At 34.8% G+C, this 15,000-nt stretch overlaps 1 protein-coding gene across 1 annotated transcript in view; it reads right to left on the bottom strand.

The window, feature by feature from the left end:
- Positions 1–14,355, bottom strand: part of myl1 (myosin, light chain 1, alkali; skeletal, fast) — a 15,409-nt gene extending 1,054 nt beyond the window's left edge. Inside the window, exons 1-5 of the mRNA XM_061879867.1 lie at positions 14,112–14,355; positions 13,576–13,603; positions 6,326–6,469; positions 2,720–2,893; positions 2,566–2,643 (exon numbers count right to left, since the gene is read on the bottom strand). Coding sequence (XP_061735851.1) covers positions 2,566–2,643; positions 2,720–2,893; positions 6,326–6,469; positions 13,576–13,603; positions 14,112–14,258 — 571 coding nt within the window. The 5' untranslated portion in view covers positions 14,259–14,355. The remainder of the gene's footprint in view (positions 1–2,565; positions 2,644–2,719; positions 2,894–6,325; positions 6,470–13,575; positions 13,604–14,111) is intronic.
- Between the last annotated feature and the right edge of the window lie 645 nt (positions 14,356–15,000).

Below are 15,000 nucleotides of genomic sequence, written 5' to 3'. Positions count from 1 at the left end.
CTGTATGTACCTTTCAGCATTAATGATGCCTTCACAGATGTGTAAATTACCCATGTCTTGGGCACTAATGCACACCCATACCATCACAGATGCTGGCTTTTGAACTTTGCGTCGATAACAGTCTGGATGGTTCGCTTCCCCTTTGGTCCAGATGACATGATGTGAAATATTTCCCCAAAAATAGTGAAATGTGGACTCGTCAGACCACAGAACACTTTTCTACTTTGTATCAGTCCATCTTAGATGATCTCTGGCCCAGAGAAGCCGGCGGCGTATTTGGATGTTGTTGATAAATGGCTTTCGCTCTGCATAGTAGAGCTTTAACTTGCACTTACATATGTAGCGACCAACTGTATTTTGTGACAGTGGTTTTCTGAAGTCTTCCTGAGCCCATGTGGTGATATCCTTTAGAGATTGATGTCAGTTTTTGATACAGTGCCGCCTGAGGGATCGAAAGTCACGGTCAATCAATGTTGGTTTCCGGCCATGCCGCTTACGTGGAGTGATTTTCCAGATTCTCTAAACCATGGGTGTCAAACTCTGGCCCGCGGGCCAAATTTGGCTTGCCGTGTAATTTCATTTGGCCCTTGAGGCAATATCTAATTAACATTAGAGCTGGCCTGCCGGTATTATTCAACGGTGGTGCCGCTGTCCCTCCGCGTTCACCGCTAATACTCATACTTGCCAACCCGCCCGATTTTCCCGGGAGACTCCCAAAGTGCAGTGTCCCTCCCAAAAAATCTCCCGGAACAACAATTCTTCCGAATTTCTCCCGATTTCCACCTGGACAAATATATTGGGGGCGGGGCTTAAGGGCATTGCCTTTAGCGTTCTCTACAACCTGTCGTCACGTCCGCTTTTCCTCCATACAAACAGTGTGCCGATCCAGTCACATAATATTTAAGGCTTTGCACACACATAAGTGAATGCAAGGCATACTTGGTCAACAGCCATACATGTCACACTGTGGGTGGCCGTATAAACAAGTTTAACACGTTACAAATATGCGCCACACTGAAACCACACAAACAAGAATGACAAACACATTTCGGGAGAACACTCGCACCGTAACACAACAGAACAAATACCCAGAACCCCTTGCAGCACTAACTCTTCTGGGACGCTACAATATACACCCCTGCTACCACCAAACCCCGACTCCCTAGCTTGTTCAATATTTTATGCAAAACTTGTTTGGGTCCCTATTAAAAGGTTTGACACCCCTGCTCTAAACCTTTTGATGATATTATAGACCGTAGATGTTGAAATCCCTAAATTTCTTGCAATTGCACTTTGAGAAACGTTGTTCTTAAACTGTTTGACTATTTGCTCACGCAGTTGTGGACAAAGGGGTGTACCACGCCCCATCCTTTCTTGTGAAAAACTGAGTATTTTTTGGGAAGCTGTTTTTATACCCAATCATGTCACCCACCTGTTCCCAATTAGCCTGCACACCTAAGGGATGTTCCAAATAAGTGTTTGATGAGCATTCCTCAACTTTATCAGTAGTTATTGCCACCTTTCCCAACTTCTTTGGTCACGTGTTGCTGGCATCAAATTCTAAAGTCAATGTTCATTTGCAAAAAAAAAAAAGATTATCAGTTTGAACATCAAATATGTTGTCTTTGAAGCATATTCAACTGAATATGGGTTGAAAAGGATTGTATTCCGTTTATATTTACATCTGACACAATTTCCCAACTCATATGGAAATGAGGTTTTACCTCAAATAAGGGGTTTGTCATTTTTAGAAATTAAAATTGGGTTATTTTTTTAACCCAAAATTTTTTGGTGTGTTCACAGTCGGACATGCGCGTTACCTTTATTTGAAGTGGCATCAAAAAAGTAATTAAATTAGCTTTGGAATCCCTGGTTATGTTTTTGGTCGGAGTGAAACATTTCCGTGAGGGTGGCTTTTATGGCAATTTCCCAACGTCCACTGCAGAGGACATTATGCTGACTTACTGTCAGAATAATTGTATTCAAGTTACCACAAAACTGTCTGTTCCCATGAGTTCCTGGCGAGGAGACAAAAGCTGTCTTTGATCTTACCGAGCAAAAGGCTTGTAAAACTCCACTGTGTACGATGGGAAGCACCATGGAGGTGTCGGTTTCTTTGATCTATTGTGATCCACAGGGAGATCTTTGTCTTGACACGAGATCTACAAATCAGAGATGACGCAGGACCGGGCATCCTTTCTTTGAACTGTTTTGTGACAGAGTGCAACAGCGTTTTACGACCGCATCGCCCCTTAGAAACAGCTGTTGCTATGCAATCGGGGGAAAGTCCAAATAAAAGAGGAGGCGTGCAACCATTTCGTCAGAGCCTGGTGGAAGACCACATCGGTTCAGAAGTGGGATCTAACCGAGGATGTGGTTGTGGCTTGTGCAGCCCTTTGAGACACTTGTGATTTAGGGCTGTATGAATAAACATTGATTGATCGATTGTACAAGAGTACAGCCCAAACGTTTCTCCTCATGAGCCAAATTGAATCCTGTCTCTGTTTGATTCCTTGCTGCTAGTCTGTTTAATGAATGTCATCGGGGTTTGAAGCTGACACTTACCCTCGTAGTTGATGCAGCCGTTCTCGTCCTCCTGACCCGCCATAAGAGCGTCAATCTCAGTCTCGTTCATCTTCTCCCCTGCAGAGATCAAAGGGCATGATATTAATATTAATAATAATAATAATAATTAGGTTTGGGGATCAGCCCGGCTTACCCAGTGTTGACAGGACAATACGCAGCTCAGCGCCCATCACTGTGCCGTTGCCCTCCTTGTCGAACACGCGCAGACCCTCAACGTAGTCCTCAAAGCCGGCCTTGTTGGGGCTGTTGATGATGGTCTGGAGCATGGGCAGGAAGCCCTCGAACACCACTCTCTTGTTGGCCATGTCTGCACACACACCACATTTTTAAAAATCAGGTCCAAGAAGGACTTTGGATGCTTAGTCGCTGGGTATTTATTCCAGTAGAGAGGGTTGGATGGCGAGATACGCCCCGGTATGAATTGTTATTAGCAAACAAAAAGTCAGTTACGTGATTGACATTGGTAAAACTTTATAATAATGAAGGGGAATTCGATTTTTTTCTACGATTCACAATCTTCATGTTTTTTTTATGCATTCCTAGTCATGAAATAAGGCAAGTACGAGGTGGCTACTCATAAAGTCATCAACACTTACATGTCGTTATCTGAATATCAACAAGTATCAGCAATATTGTTATTATCAGGGCTGACGCAGACGGACTATTTTAGCCAGGCTAACTAGCTTATGCCGCTATGTTGACACGTTGAGCTGCTGCGTCGCCTCTGAATTGGTGAAAGTTAATTCCTCGCCAATGTTTTTTTAATTTAAATTTGAAAGTAATCAATTTAGAATCGGAATGAATAAAAATTGCTAGTTGATGGCCACATTGTAGTAATCGTAACATATACATATTTAAAGTTAAAGTATCAATGATTGTCACACACACACTAGGTGTGGTGAAATGTGTCCTCTGCATTTGACCCATCCCCTGGATCACCCCCTGGGAAGTGAGGGGAGCAGTGGGCAGCAGCGGTGCCACGCCCAGGCATAATTTATGGTGATTTAACCCCCAATTCCAACCCTTGATGCTGAGTGCCAAGCAGGGAGGTAATGGGTCCCATTTTTTTATAGTCTTTGGTATGACTCGGCCGGGATTTGAACTCCCAACCTACCGATCTCAGGGCGGACACTCTAACCACTAGGCCGCTGAGTAGGTTATATAAATATATACATACATACATACATACATACAGTCAGGAAAATAAGTATTTGAGAACCCTGCTATTTTGCATGTTCTCCCACTTAAAAATCATGGAGAGGTCTGAAATGTTCAAGGTAGGTGCATGTCCACTGTATGAGAGATAACCTAAAAAGAAAAATCCAGAAATCACAATCTATGATTTTTTTTAACAATTTATTCGTGTGATACAGCTGAAAATAAGTATTTGAACACCTGTCAATCAGCTAGAATTCTGACCTTCAAAGACCTGTTAGTCCACCTTTAAAAGTCCTCCTCCCCTCCACTGTATTATCCTGAATCGGATGCACCTGTGTGAGGTTGTTAGCTGCATAAAGACACCTGTCCACCCCATACAATCAGTAAGACCCGAACATTCAGCATGGCTAAGAGCAAAGAGCTGTCCAAAGACACCAGAGACAAAATGGTACAACTCCACAAGAATGGAAAGGGCTACGGAGAAAATGCTAAGCAGGTTGGTGAAAAAAGGTACACTGTTGGAGCAATCGTCAGAAAATGGAAGAAGCTAAACATCAATCAATCAATCAATGTTTATTTATATAGCCCTAAATCACAAATGTCTCAAAGGACTGTACAAATCATTACGACTACGACATCCCCGGAAGAACCCACAAAAGGGCAAGGAAAACTCACACCCAGTGGGCAGGGAGAATTCACATCCAGTGGGACGCCAGTGACAATGCTGACTATGAGAAACCTTGGAGAGGACCTCAGAAGTGGGCAACACCCCCCCCCCCCACCTCTAGGGGACCGAAAGCAATGGATGTCGAGCGGGTCTAACATGATACTGTGAAAGTTCAATCCATAGTGGCTCCAACACAAACATGACGGTCAATCTCAATCGGAGTGGGGCCCCATGCAAGAAATCACCTCGATGACGCTAAGAAATGTGAGTAATCAGCCCAGGATTACACGGCAGGACTTGGTCAATGACCTGACAAGAGCTGGGACCACTGTTTCCATGGTGACTGTTGGTAATACACTAAGACGTCATGGTTTGAAATCAGGTTCCCCTGCTTAAACCAGCACATGTTAAGGCCCGTTTTAAGTTTGCCAATGACCATTTGGATGATCCAGAGGAGTCATTGGAGAAAATGTTTGTCACGCCCTTAATCTGGTTTTATGTTTGATCATGTTTTGTTTTGTTTTTGGACTCTTGCTTCACGTTTTGCATTTCCTGGTTTTGTTTGTTTCCATGCCAACCCATTGATTTTCACCTTGCCATCCTAGTCCCGCCCCGTCCCTCAGCTCTCACACCTGTTTCTCATTACCACTGCTACTATTTAAGGATTTTACTTTCTGTCCATCAGTCTGGGATTTTGGCATGTGCTTGCCTTCATGCCTTCATGCCTTCACGATTACCTGCTACGCACCCTGCTATACATGCCCCTTGTTTCGGTCACAGTAAGTGTTTTTGTTTCAGTTGTTCATAGTTCTGCCACAGTGCAAGTTTAAGTTTATGGTTTATTGTGTTTCATGCCATCGAGCAGGAGTTTTGTTTTCCTGTTTGTATTTTTGTAGCCAAGTGTTGTACCTCTTTGTGAGCGCCCTTATTTCTTTTTTTTTTGTATTTAGTGGTCAAATGAACAACCATGTACTTACACTCTCGTCTGGCTCGTCCCGTATCCTATCTGCGTCGAAGAAGCAAAAATAATCCATGTACAGGTGTGACAGTTTTGTGGACAGATGAGACCAAAATTGACCTTTTTGGTCATAATTCCACTATAAGTGTTTGGAGAAAGAAGAATAATGCGTACCATCCCAAGAACACCATCCCTAATGTGAAGCATGGGGGTGGTAGCATCATGATTTGGGGGTGTTTTTCTGCTCATTGGACAGGACGACTGTACTGTATTAAGGTGACGATGTATTGTGAGATTTTGGCCGAAAACCTTCTTCCCTCAGTCAGATCATTGAAGATGAGTCGTGGCTGGATCTTCCAACATGACAATGACCCAAAGCACCAAGAAGTGGCTTCGTAAGAACCATATCAAGGTTCCGGAGTGGCCTAGCCAGTCTCCAAACCTAAATCCAATTGAAAATCTTTGGAGGGAGCTGAAAGTCTGTGTTACTCAGCGACAGTCCAGAAACCTGACTGATCTAAAGAAGATCTGTGTGGAGGAGTGGGCCAAAATCCCTCCTGCAGTCTGTGGAAACCTGGAGAAGAACTACAGGAAACCTTTGACCTCTGTAATTGCAAACAAAGGCTTCTCTACCAAATATTAATGTTGGTGTTCTTCTGAAAACAATTTACATTTCGTGACCTGAATATTAACAAGTATTTGAGTTATTGTTATTATAAGGGCTAACGCAGAGGAACTACTTTTTTTCTTTATTTATTTTAGTGGGTGTGGCTTCGGTACTAGTTCATTTTATAGTCCGTAGAATACATTACATACATTTTGTCTGTCAAAATGAAAAAAAAAAGTACATTTAGTAAGAAAGATGAAGTGCTCTATTGACGCAGGCCACTTGAACGCCGCAGCCCAAAGTCCACTTAGTTTTGTTTGGGATCACGAGAGTGGAGTTCATGTTTCACCTTCAGCAGAGGGGTTCCCCAGCATCTTGCTGACGTCCTTGTTGGTGGGGTTCTGTCCCAGAGCACGCATGATGTCGGCGATCTGGTTGTAGGCCACCTTGTTGTCACCGACCCTGTCGAACAGACCGAAGGCCTCCTTGTAGTCTGCGGGGGAGGGGACAATATTATTGGCAGAAAAGGAAGACTATCTGAGATATTATTTGAAGAAGATGAAAACTGAGGAATTATTGATAGAAAAGGAAACTATCTGAGATATTATTGATAGAAAAGAAAACTATCTGAGATATTATTGATAGAAAAACTATCTAAGATATTATTGATAGAAAAGAAAACTCTCTGAGATATTATTGATAGAAAAACTCTAAAAAACTATCTTAGATGTTATTGACAGAAAAGGAAAGCGTTATTATTGATAGAAAAGGAAAGCTATTCAAGATATTTTTGACAGAAAAACTATCTGAGATATTATTGATAGAAAAGAAAACTATCTGAGATATTTTTGATGGAAAAACTATCCGAAGTATTATTGATAGGAAAACTATCTAAGATATTATTGATGAAAAAGAAAACTGTCTGAGATATTTTAGATAGAAAAACTATCTGATATTATTGATAGAATAACTATCTACGATATTATCGACAGTAAAGGAAAAAACTATCTGGGATATTGATAGAAACTGAAAATTATTTGATATATTATTGACAGAAAAACTATCTGAGATATTATTGATAGGAAAACTATCTAAGATATTATTGATGGAAAAGAAAACTATCCGAGATATTTTAGATAGAAAAACTATCTGAGATATTATTGATAAGAAAACTAAGATATTATCGATAGAAAAGGATAAAACTATCTGAGATATTGATAGAAAATGAAAATTATTTGATACATTATTGATAGAAAAACTATCTGAGATATTATTGATAGGAAAACTATCTGAAATAGTATTGATATAAAAGGAAAACTATCTGAGATATTGATATAAAAGAAAAATGATCTGAGATATCAATGATAGAAAAAAATATCTGAAATAATATTGATAGAAAAAGGAAACTATCTGAGATATTATTGACAGAAAAGGAAAATTATCTAAACTGTTATTGATAGAAAAGGAAAACTATTCAAGATGTTTTTGATAGAAAAACTAGCTGAGATATTACTGATAGAAAAACTATCTGAGATATTATTGATAGGAAAGAAAACTATCTGAGATATTTTTGATAGAAAAACTATCTGAGATATTATTGATGGGAAAACTGTCTAAGATATTATTGATAGAAAAGGAAAAAACTATCTGAGATATTGGTAGAAAATGAAAATTATTTGATATATTATTGATAGAAAAACTATCTGAGATATTATTGATAGGAAAGAAAACTATCTGAGATGTTTTTGATAGAAAAACTATCTAAGATATTATTGATGGAAAAGGAAAAAACTATCTGAGATATTGATAGAAAATTAAAGTTATTTGATATATTATTGATAGAAAAACAATCTGAGATAGTATTGATAGAAAAGGAAAGCTATCTGAGATATTATTGATATAAAAGAAAAAATATCTGAGATAATATTGATTAAAAAAGGAAACTATCTGAGATATTATTGGCAAAACAATAAAACTATCTGAGACATTATCTATAGAAAAGGGAAACTATCTGAGATATTATTGTTAGGAAAACATTCGAGATATTATTGGCGAAAAAATAAAACTATCTGAGATATTATTGATACAAATTGAAAACTATCTGAAATGTTATTGATAGAAAAGGAAAACTATTCAAGATATTTTTGATAGAAAAACTATCTGAGATATTATTGATAGAAAAACAATCTGAGATATTATTGATAGAAAAACTATCCGAGATATTATTGATAGAAAAACTATCTGAGATATTATTGATAGGAAAACTATCTAAGATATTATTGATAGAAAAGGAAAAAACTATCTGAGATATTGACAGAAAATGAAAATTATTTGATATATTATTGATAGAAAAACTATCTGAGATATTATTGATAGAAAAGGAAAACTACCTGAAATGTTATTGATAGAAAAGGAAAACTATTCAAGATATTTTTGATAGAAAAACTATTCGAAATATTATTAATAGGAAAACTATCTGAGATATTATTGACAGAAAAGGAAAACTATCTGAGATATTATTGATAGAAAAGGAAAACTATCTGAAATGTTATTGATAGATAAAAGGAAAACTATTCAAGATATTTTGATAGAAAAACTATCTGAGATATTATTGATCGAAAAGAAAACTCTCTGAGATATTTTTGATAGAAAAACTATCTGAGATATTATTGATAGAAAAGGAAAAAAACTATCTGAGATATTGATAGAAAATGAAAACTATTTGAGATATTATTGATAGAAAAACTATCTGAGATATTATTGAAAGGAAAGGAAAATGATCTGACATAATATTTGAAGAAGTTGAAAACTATGACATATTATTTGAAGGAAATGAAAACTATCTGAGATATTATTGGCAAAAAATTAAAACTATCTGAGATATTATTGATAGAAAAGGAAAACCATTTGAGATAGTTCTGATAGAAAAACTATCTGAGATATTATTGATAAAAAAGAAAAACTATATATGTGATCAAAAAAGATGGACTCCTGCAGAGTTCCTTCGGACTATTTCTATCCCAGCTGCCTCCCTCTAAGCTCGGGTGTCTTTGTAAAGACCACCTTGGGATTGATCGCTGAGAATATGAGCCCCCCAACCTTTTTAAGGCAGTGTGTGTGTGTGTGTGTGTGTGTGTGTGTGTGTGTGTGTGTGTGTGTGTGTGTGTGTGTGTGTGTGTGTGTGTGTTGTGTGTGTGGAACTGGCCAAGGAACTGTCCCTTAGCGTTTTAGCCCCCGCCCCCTTTTTTTTTTACCAACAACTTCACACATTACTTTGAAAAAATTTAAGCAGCTGTTTACTGTTATGGTACATGTTGCTCTTCAATGATGTTTTATTTGTGTAAGTTTGAAGGTTTTTAGCCACATTTTTATACATACATACATACATACATACATAAATACATACATATATACATACATCACATACATACATAAATACATACATATATACATACATCACATATATACATACATACATACATATATACATACATCACATATATACATACATACATACATACATAAATACATACATATATACATACATCACATACATACATACATAAATACATACATACATACATACATACATAAATACATACATATATACATACATCACATATATACATACATACATACATACATAAATACATACATATATACATACATCACATACATACATACATACATACATACATACATACATACATATTTTATCGCTATATAGCAAAGATTTCAGACAGTCATACAATAACTTGTTATTTAACATTGCCCATGTTTTTTTTAAATAAACAAAAAATCATTACTGTGAATTTCATACGTGGAAGAAAAACTAAATAAATACGATTAAATAAATGATAAATACAAATGCAATAATACCATCAACGTTACAGCGAATGTCACGTATTAAAAAACTAAAAATTAGGTAAACATCAAATAAAATACAAAAATAACAGTAATTACGGTGAATGTCATGTATTAAAAAAATAAAATAGATAAATATAAATTAAGTATAAAATGACCCCAAAAGGACAATTGCTAGAAAATTAATGGATGGAACTTATGCCATAAGCACAGAAAAAAAATCGATAAAAGGTAGTACAAAAACACTATACTTATATATATATATATATATATATATATATATATATATATATATATATATATATATATATATATATGTGTATGTATATATATATATGTGTATGTATATATATATGTATATATATATATATGTATATATATATATATATATATATATATATATATATATATATATATGTATATATATATATATATATATATGTATATATATATATATATATATATACATATATACATATATATATGGCAACTTAAAGGTAAATTACTGTAAATGTTACTGGAAAGTAACATCAATGTTACTGGAAAGTAACATTTACAGTAAAATACCTTTAAGTTGCCAGGTTACAGTAAATTGCTGTCAATTCAATATTTACAGTAAACTACTATATACGTAAAATTTACAATTTAACATTTACAGTAGTTTACTGTCAATATTCAACTGTAATGTTGCAACTTAAAGGTAAAGTACTGTAAATGTTACTGGAAAGTTAAATATAAATATAAAGGTGCTGTAATGTTTCTTGTAAGAGTCAATTAAAAATTTAACATTTACAGTAAATAACTATAAATGTTAAATCACAAATGTATTATTTACCGTTATTGACTGTAAATGTTACTGTAAATGTAAGCTTGCAACTTCAATATTTACCATAGTTGACTGTAAATGTTACTGTAAATGTTAAATCGTAACTTCAATATTTACAGCAATTGACTAAATGTTTCTGTAAATGTTTAATCTTAACTTCAAATTTACAGTAATTCACTGTGAATGTTGCTGTAAATGTTAAATTGTAACTTCAATATTTGCAGCAATTGAATAAATGTTACTGTAATTGTTAAATCGTAACTTCAATATTTATGATAAATGACTGTAAATGTTAAATCGTAACATCAACATTTACAGTAATTGACTAAATGTTACTGCAAATATTTAATCTTAACTTTAATATTTATAGTAATTGACTGTAAATGTTACTGTAAATGTTAAATCATAACTTCAATATTTACAGTAATTGACTGTGAATGTTACTGTAAATGTTAAATTGTAATTTCAATATCTGCAGTAAATTACTATAAATGATACATCACAAATGCATTGTTTACAGTAATTTACTGTTAATGTTACTATAAATGTTACATTGTAAATACAATATTTACCGACCATTACTGTAAATATGACTGTAAAAGGTAAACGTTAACTTCAATATTTACAGTAAATTAATGTAAATATGACTGTAAATGTTCAATTTTAACTTCACTATTCACAGTAATTGACTGTAAATGTTACTGTCAATGTTTACAGTAAATTAATGTAAATGTTACTGTAAATTTTATATTATGACTTGTTTATTTACAGTAATCGACTGTAAATGTTACTGTAAGTGTTGAATCGTAACTTCAATATTTACAGTATATTACCATATATGATAAATCAAAAATGCATTATTTTCAGTAATTTACTGTTGATGTTACTATAAATGTTACATTGTAAATTCAATATTTACAGTCAATTACTGTAAATAATTCTGTAAAAGTTAAATTTTAACTTCAATATTTACAGCAAATTACTATAAATATGACTGTAAATTTTAAATTGTAACTTCAATATTTACAGTAATTGACTGTAAATGTTACTGTATATGTTAAACTGAACCTTCTATATTTACAGTAATTGATTGCAAATGTTACTATAAAGGCTAAATCAAAACTTCAGTACTTAGAGTAATTGACTCTAAATGTTAATGTAAATGTGAAATCATAACTTCAATACTTACAGTAATTGGCTGTAAATGTTACTATAAATGTTAAATGGTAATTTCAATATTTACAGCAATTGACTGTGAATGTTACAGTAAGTGTTAAATTGTAACTTCAATATTTACAATAATGGATTGTAAATGTTACTGTAAATGTTAAATGGTAACTTCAATATTTACAGCAATTGACTGTGAATGTTACTGTAAGTGTTGAATTGTAACTTTAATATTTACAATAATGGATTGTAAATGTTACTGTAAATGTTAAATGGTAACTTCAATATTTACAGTAATTGATTGTAAGTGAAACTGTAAATGTTGAATGGTAACTTCAATATTTACAGTAATTGACTGTAAATGTTAATCTAAATGATTAATCATAAGATCAATATTTACAGTAATTGACTGTAAATGTTACTGTAAAGGCTCAATCAAAACATCAATACTTACAGTAATGGATTGTGATTGTTACTGTAAAGACTAAATCAAAACTTCAATATTTACAGTAATTGAGTGTAAATGTTAATGTAAATGTGAAATTGTAACTCCAATACTTACAGTAATTGACTGTAAATGTTACTGTAAATGTTAAATGGTAACTTCAATATTTACAGTAATTGATTGTAAGTGAAACTGTAGATGTTGAATGGTAACTTCAATATTTACAGTAATTGACTGTAAATGTTAATCTAAATTATTAATCGTAACATCAATATTTACAGTAATTGACTGTAAATGTTAAATCGTAACTTCAATATTTACAGTAATTGACTGTGAATGTTACTGTAAGTGTTAAATTGTAACTTCAATATTTACAATAATGGATTGTAAATGTTACTGTAAATGTTAAATGGTAACTTCAATATTCACAGCAATTGACTGTGAATGTTACTGTAAGTGTTGAATTGTAACTAATATTTACAATAATGGATTGTAAATGGTACTGTAAATGTTAAATGGTAACTTCAATATTTACAGTAATTGATTGTAAGTGTTACTGTAAATGTGAAATCGTAACTTCAATACTTACAGTAATTGACTGTAAATATTACTGTAAATGTTGAATGGTAACTTCAATATTTACAGTAATTGACTGTAAATGCTAATCTAAATGTTGAATGGTAACTTCAATATTTACAGTAATTGACTGTAAATGTTAGTCTAAATGTTTAATCGTAACATCAATATTTACAGTAATTGACTGTAAATGAAACTGTAAATGTAAAATCGTAACATCAATATTTACAGTAATTGACTGTAAATGTTACTCTAAATGTTAAATCTTAACTCCAATATTTACAGTATTGACTGTAAATGTTACTGTGAATGTTAAATTGTATCTTCAATATTTACAGTAAATTAATTTTAATATTTCATAGTAACTTCAGTATTTATAGTAATTAACTGTAAATGTTACTGTTAACGTTTAATCGTAACTTCAATTTTTACAGTAACTGACTGTAAATCTCAATGTAATGTTAAATCGTAACATCAATATTTACAGTCATTTACTGTAAATGTTACTGAGAAGTAAAATACTGTAATATTTACCGTAACTTGTAACATTTTGAGTAAATGACTGTACATGTTACAACCAAACCATAACGACTTTATTTATGAAGCGCTTTACTGTGACCGTAATGGTTATATTATATTTACAGTATATTTACTGTAAATGTCCAATTAGTGTGGCGGCATGGGTGAAAAAGTTTATTGTGTTTGTGTGAAATGTTCATACCTTCAATTTGGTCGGCACTGAATTCAATCTGGAGGTGAGGAGAGAGCAGCAATGTTAGTCAACAGGACAAAAATAAACATTTCAAGATTTCATACTAGAGCCAAGGCCTAAGTCCTAACATGGCCACTTATTGCTTTCGGGTCTCTGATAATAAATCAGGTCTAAACGTGGATTAAATTTGCCTCTTGGCCAAATTTAGCCGGACGTGGAAGGGCCACCCGATACGTGCGGGGGCTCCATCTTTAGCTACATTAAGATGCCCTCATTTGGTGTCACCCCGCGGTGCCATCCAAGCACTTGAGGGTCAGGGGGCGTGGTCAAGGATGGCGGCCGCGAGCAAGTCACGGTACGTTACACGATGATGATTTTGCGCCCCGCGTAAAGCGTGACGGAAAAAGACGCTTGAAAAAAAAAAAAAAAGATGTCGTATGTTAACAGATACTACCTGTTGGTTGTTTGTGATGATAATTATATCATAATTTATCATAATTAAGTGTAGTCCAGGCGTGTGGACCCAAATTGGTTTAAGTTCCTACCTTGACGGCGGACAGGTCCACGGCTTTGGCAGCAGGTGCGGCTGCGGGTGCGGGTGCGGGCGCCGCCGCTGGTTCGGCCTTCTTGGCGGGAGCCGCCGCCGGTTCGGCCTTCTTGACGGGAGCCTTAACGTCCTTCTTTGGTGCCATTTTTTTAGCGCTGAAGTCAAACGAGCGTGTTCTTGAAAGACAGAAAAAGTCCCGGACGGGGTGACAACACGACGTGGAGCAGACTCAGAGCGCACAGAACCTTGTGGCCGTATATATACGGGGCTATTTTTCATCCTGGACCCCCCCCCACCCCGCAAGGGCTGTCCTTGGGTGTGGATTGGACGTGTGTGTCGGGGAGGAGGTGGGAGTCTTGCTAAAGATGGCAGATTGGGCCCCCGTGACAAAATGTAATCACTTATGTCAAGAAAGAAGAAAAATCCTATCCTCTCCCTGGATGGGATGGCGATAGGCCTGGGTGAATTATTGCCTCATTCCTGTGAGAATCCTGCGTGTAAGGAGTAGAGTGGGGTTGGGTAATTTATCCAGGACAAGCTGCAGTGTGCTCAAACAACCAGCAGGTAGTATCTGTGAGCATACGACATCATCTTTTCTCTTTGCAGGTCTTCTCGTCATTCTTCACTCAGGCTTGAAGTGAGGGACGAGGAAAAAACTAAACTAGACCTACAGTTTTTACTTATGTTGTGAGATCCAAAATGTTTTCAATCGTAATTATATCCCTAATTAAAAGTTCAGAAAAATTACATTTTTCACCCTTCTTAATTATTTTGTATCTTTGCACTTTATGTAATGTTTATTGTACTTGTTTTTTGTATATTTAGTTCTGTTTGTAATAGTATTACTTTTAAGTTTTTATGTATATAAATATATAAGTATATATGTA

The sequence above is a fragment of the Nerophis ophidion genome, linkage group LG19, assembly GCF_033978795.1.
Source record: "Nerophis ophidion isolate RoL-2023_Sa linkage group LG19, RoL_Noph_v1.0, whole genome shotgun sequence".
Lineage (NCBI taxonomy): Eukaryota > Metazoa > Chordata > Actinopteri > Syngnathiformes > Syngnathidae > Nerophis > Nerophis ophidion.
This window is presented reverse-complemented; position numbering and strand designations above follow the sequence as displayed.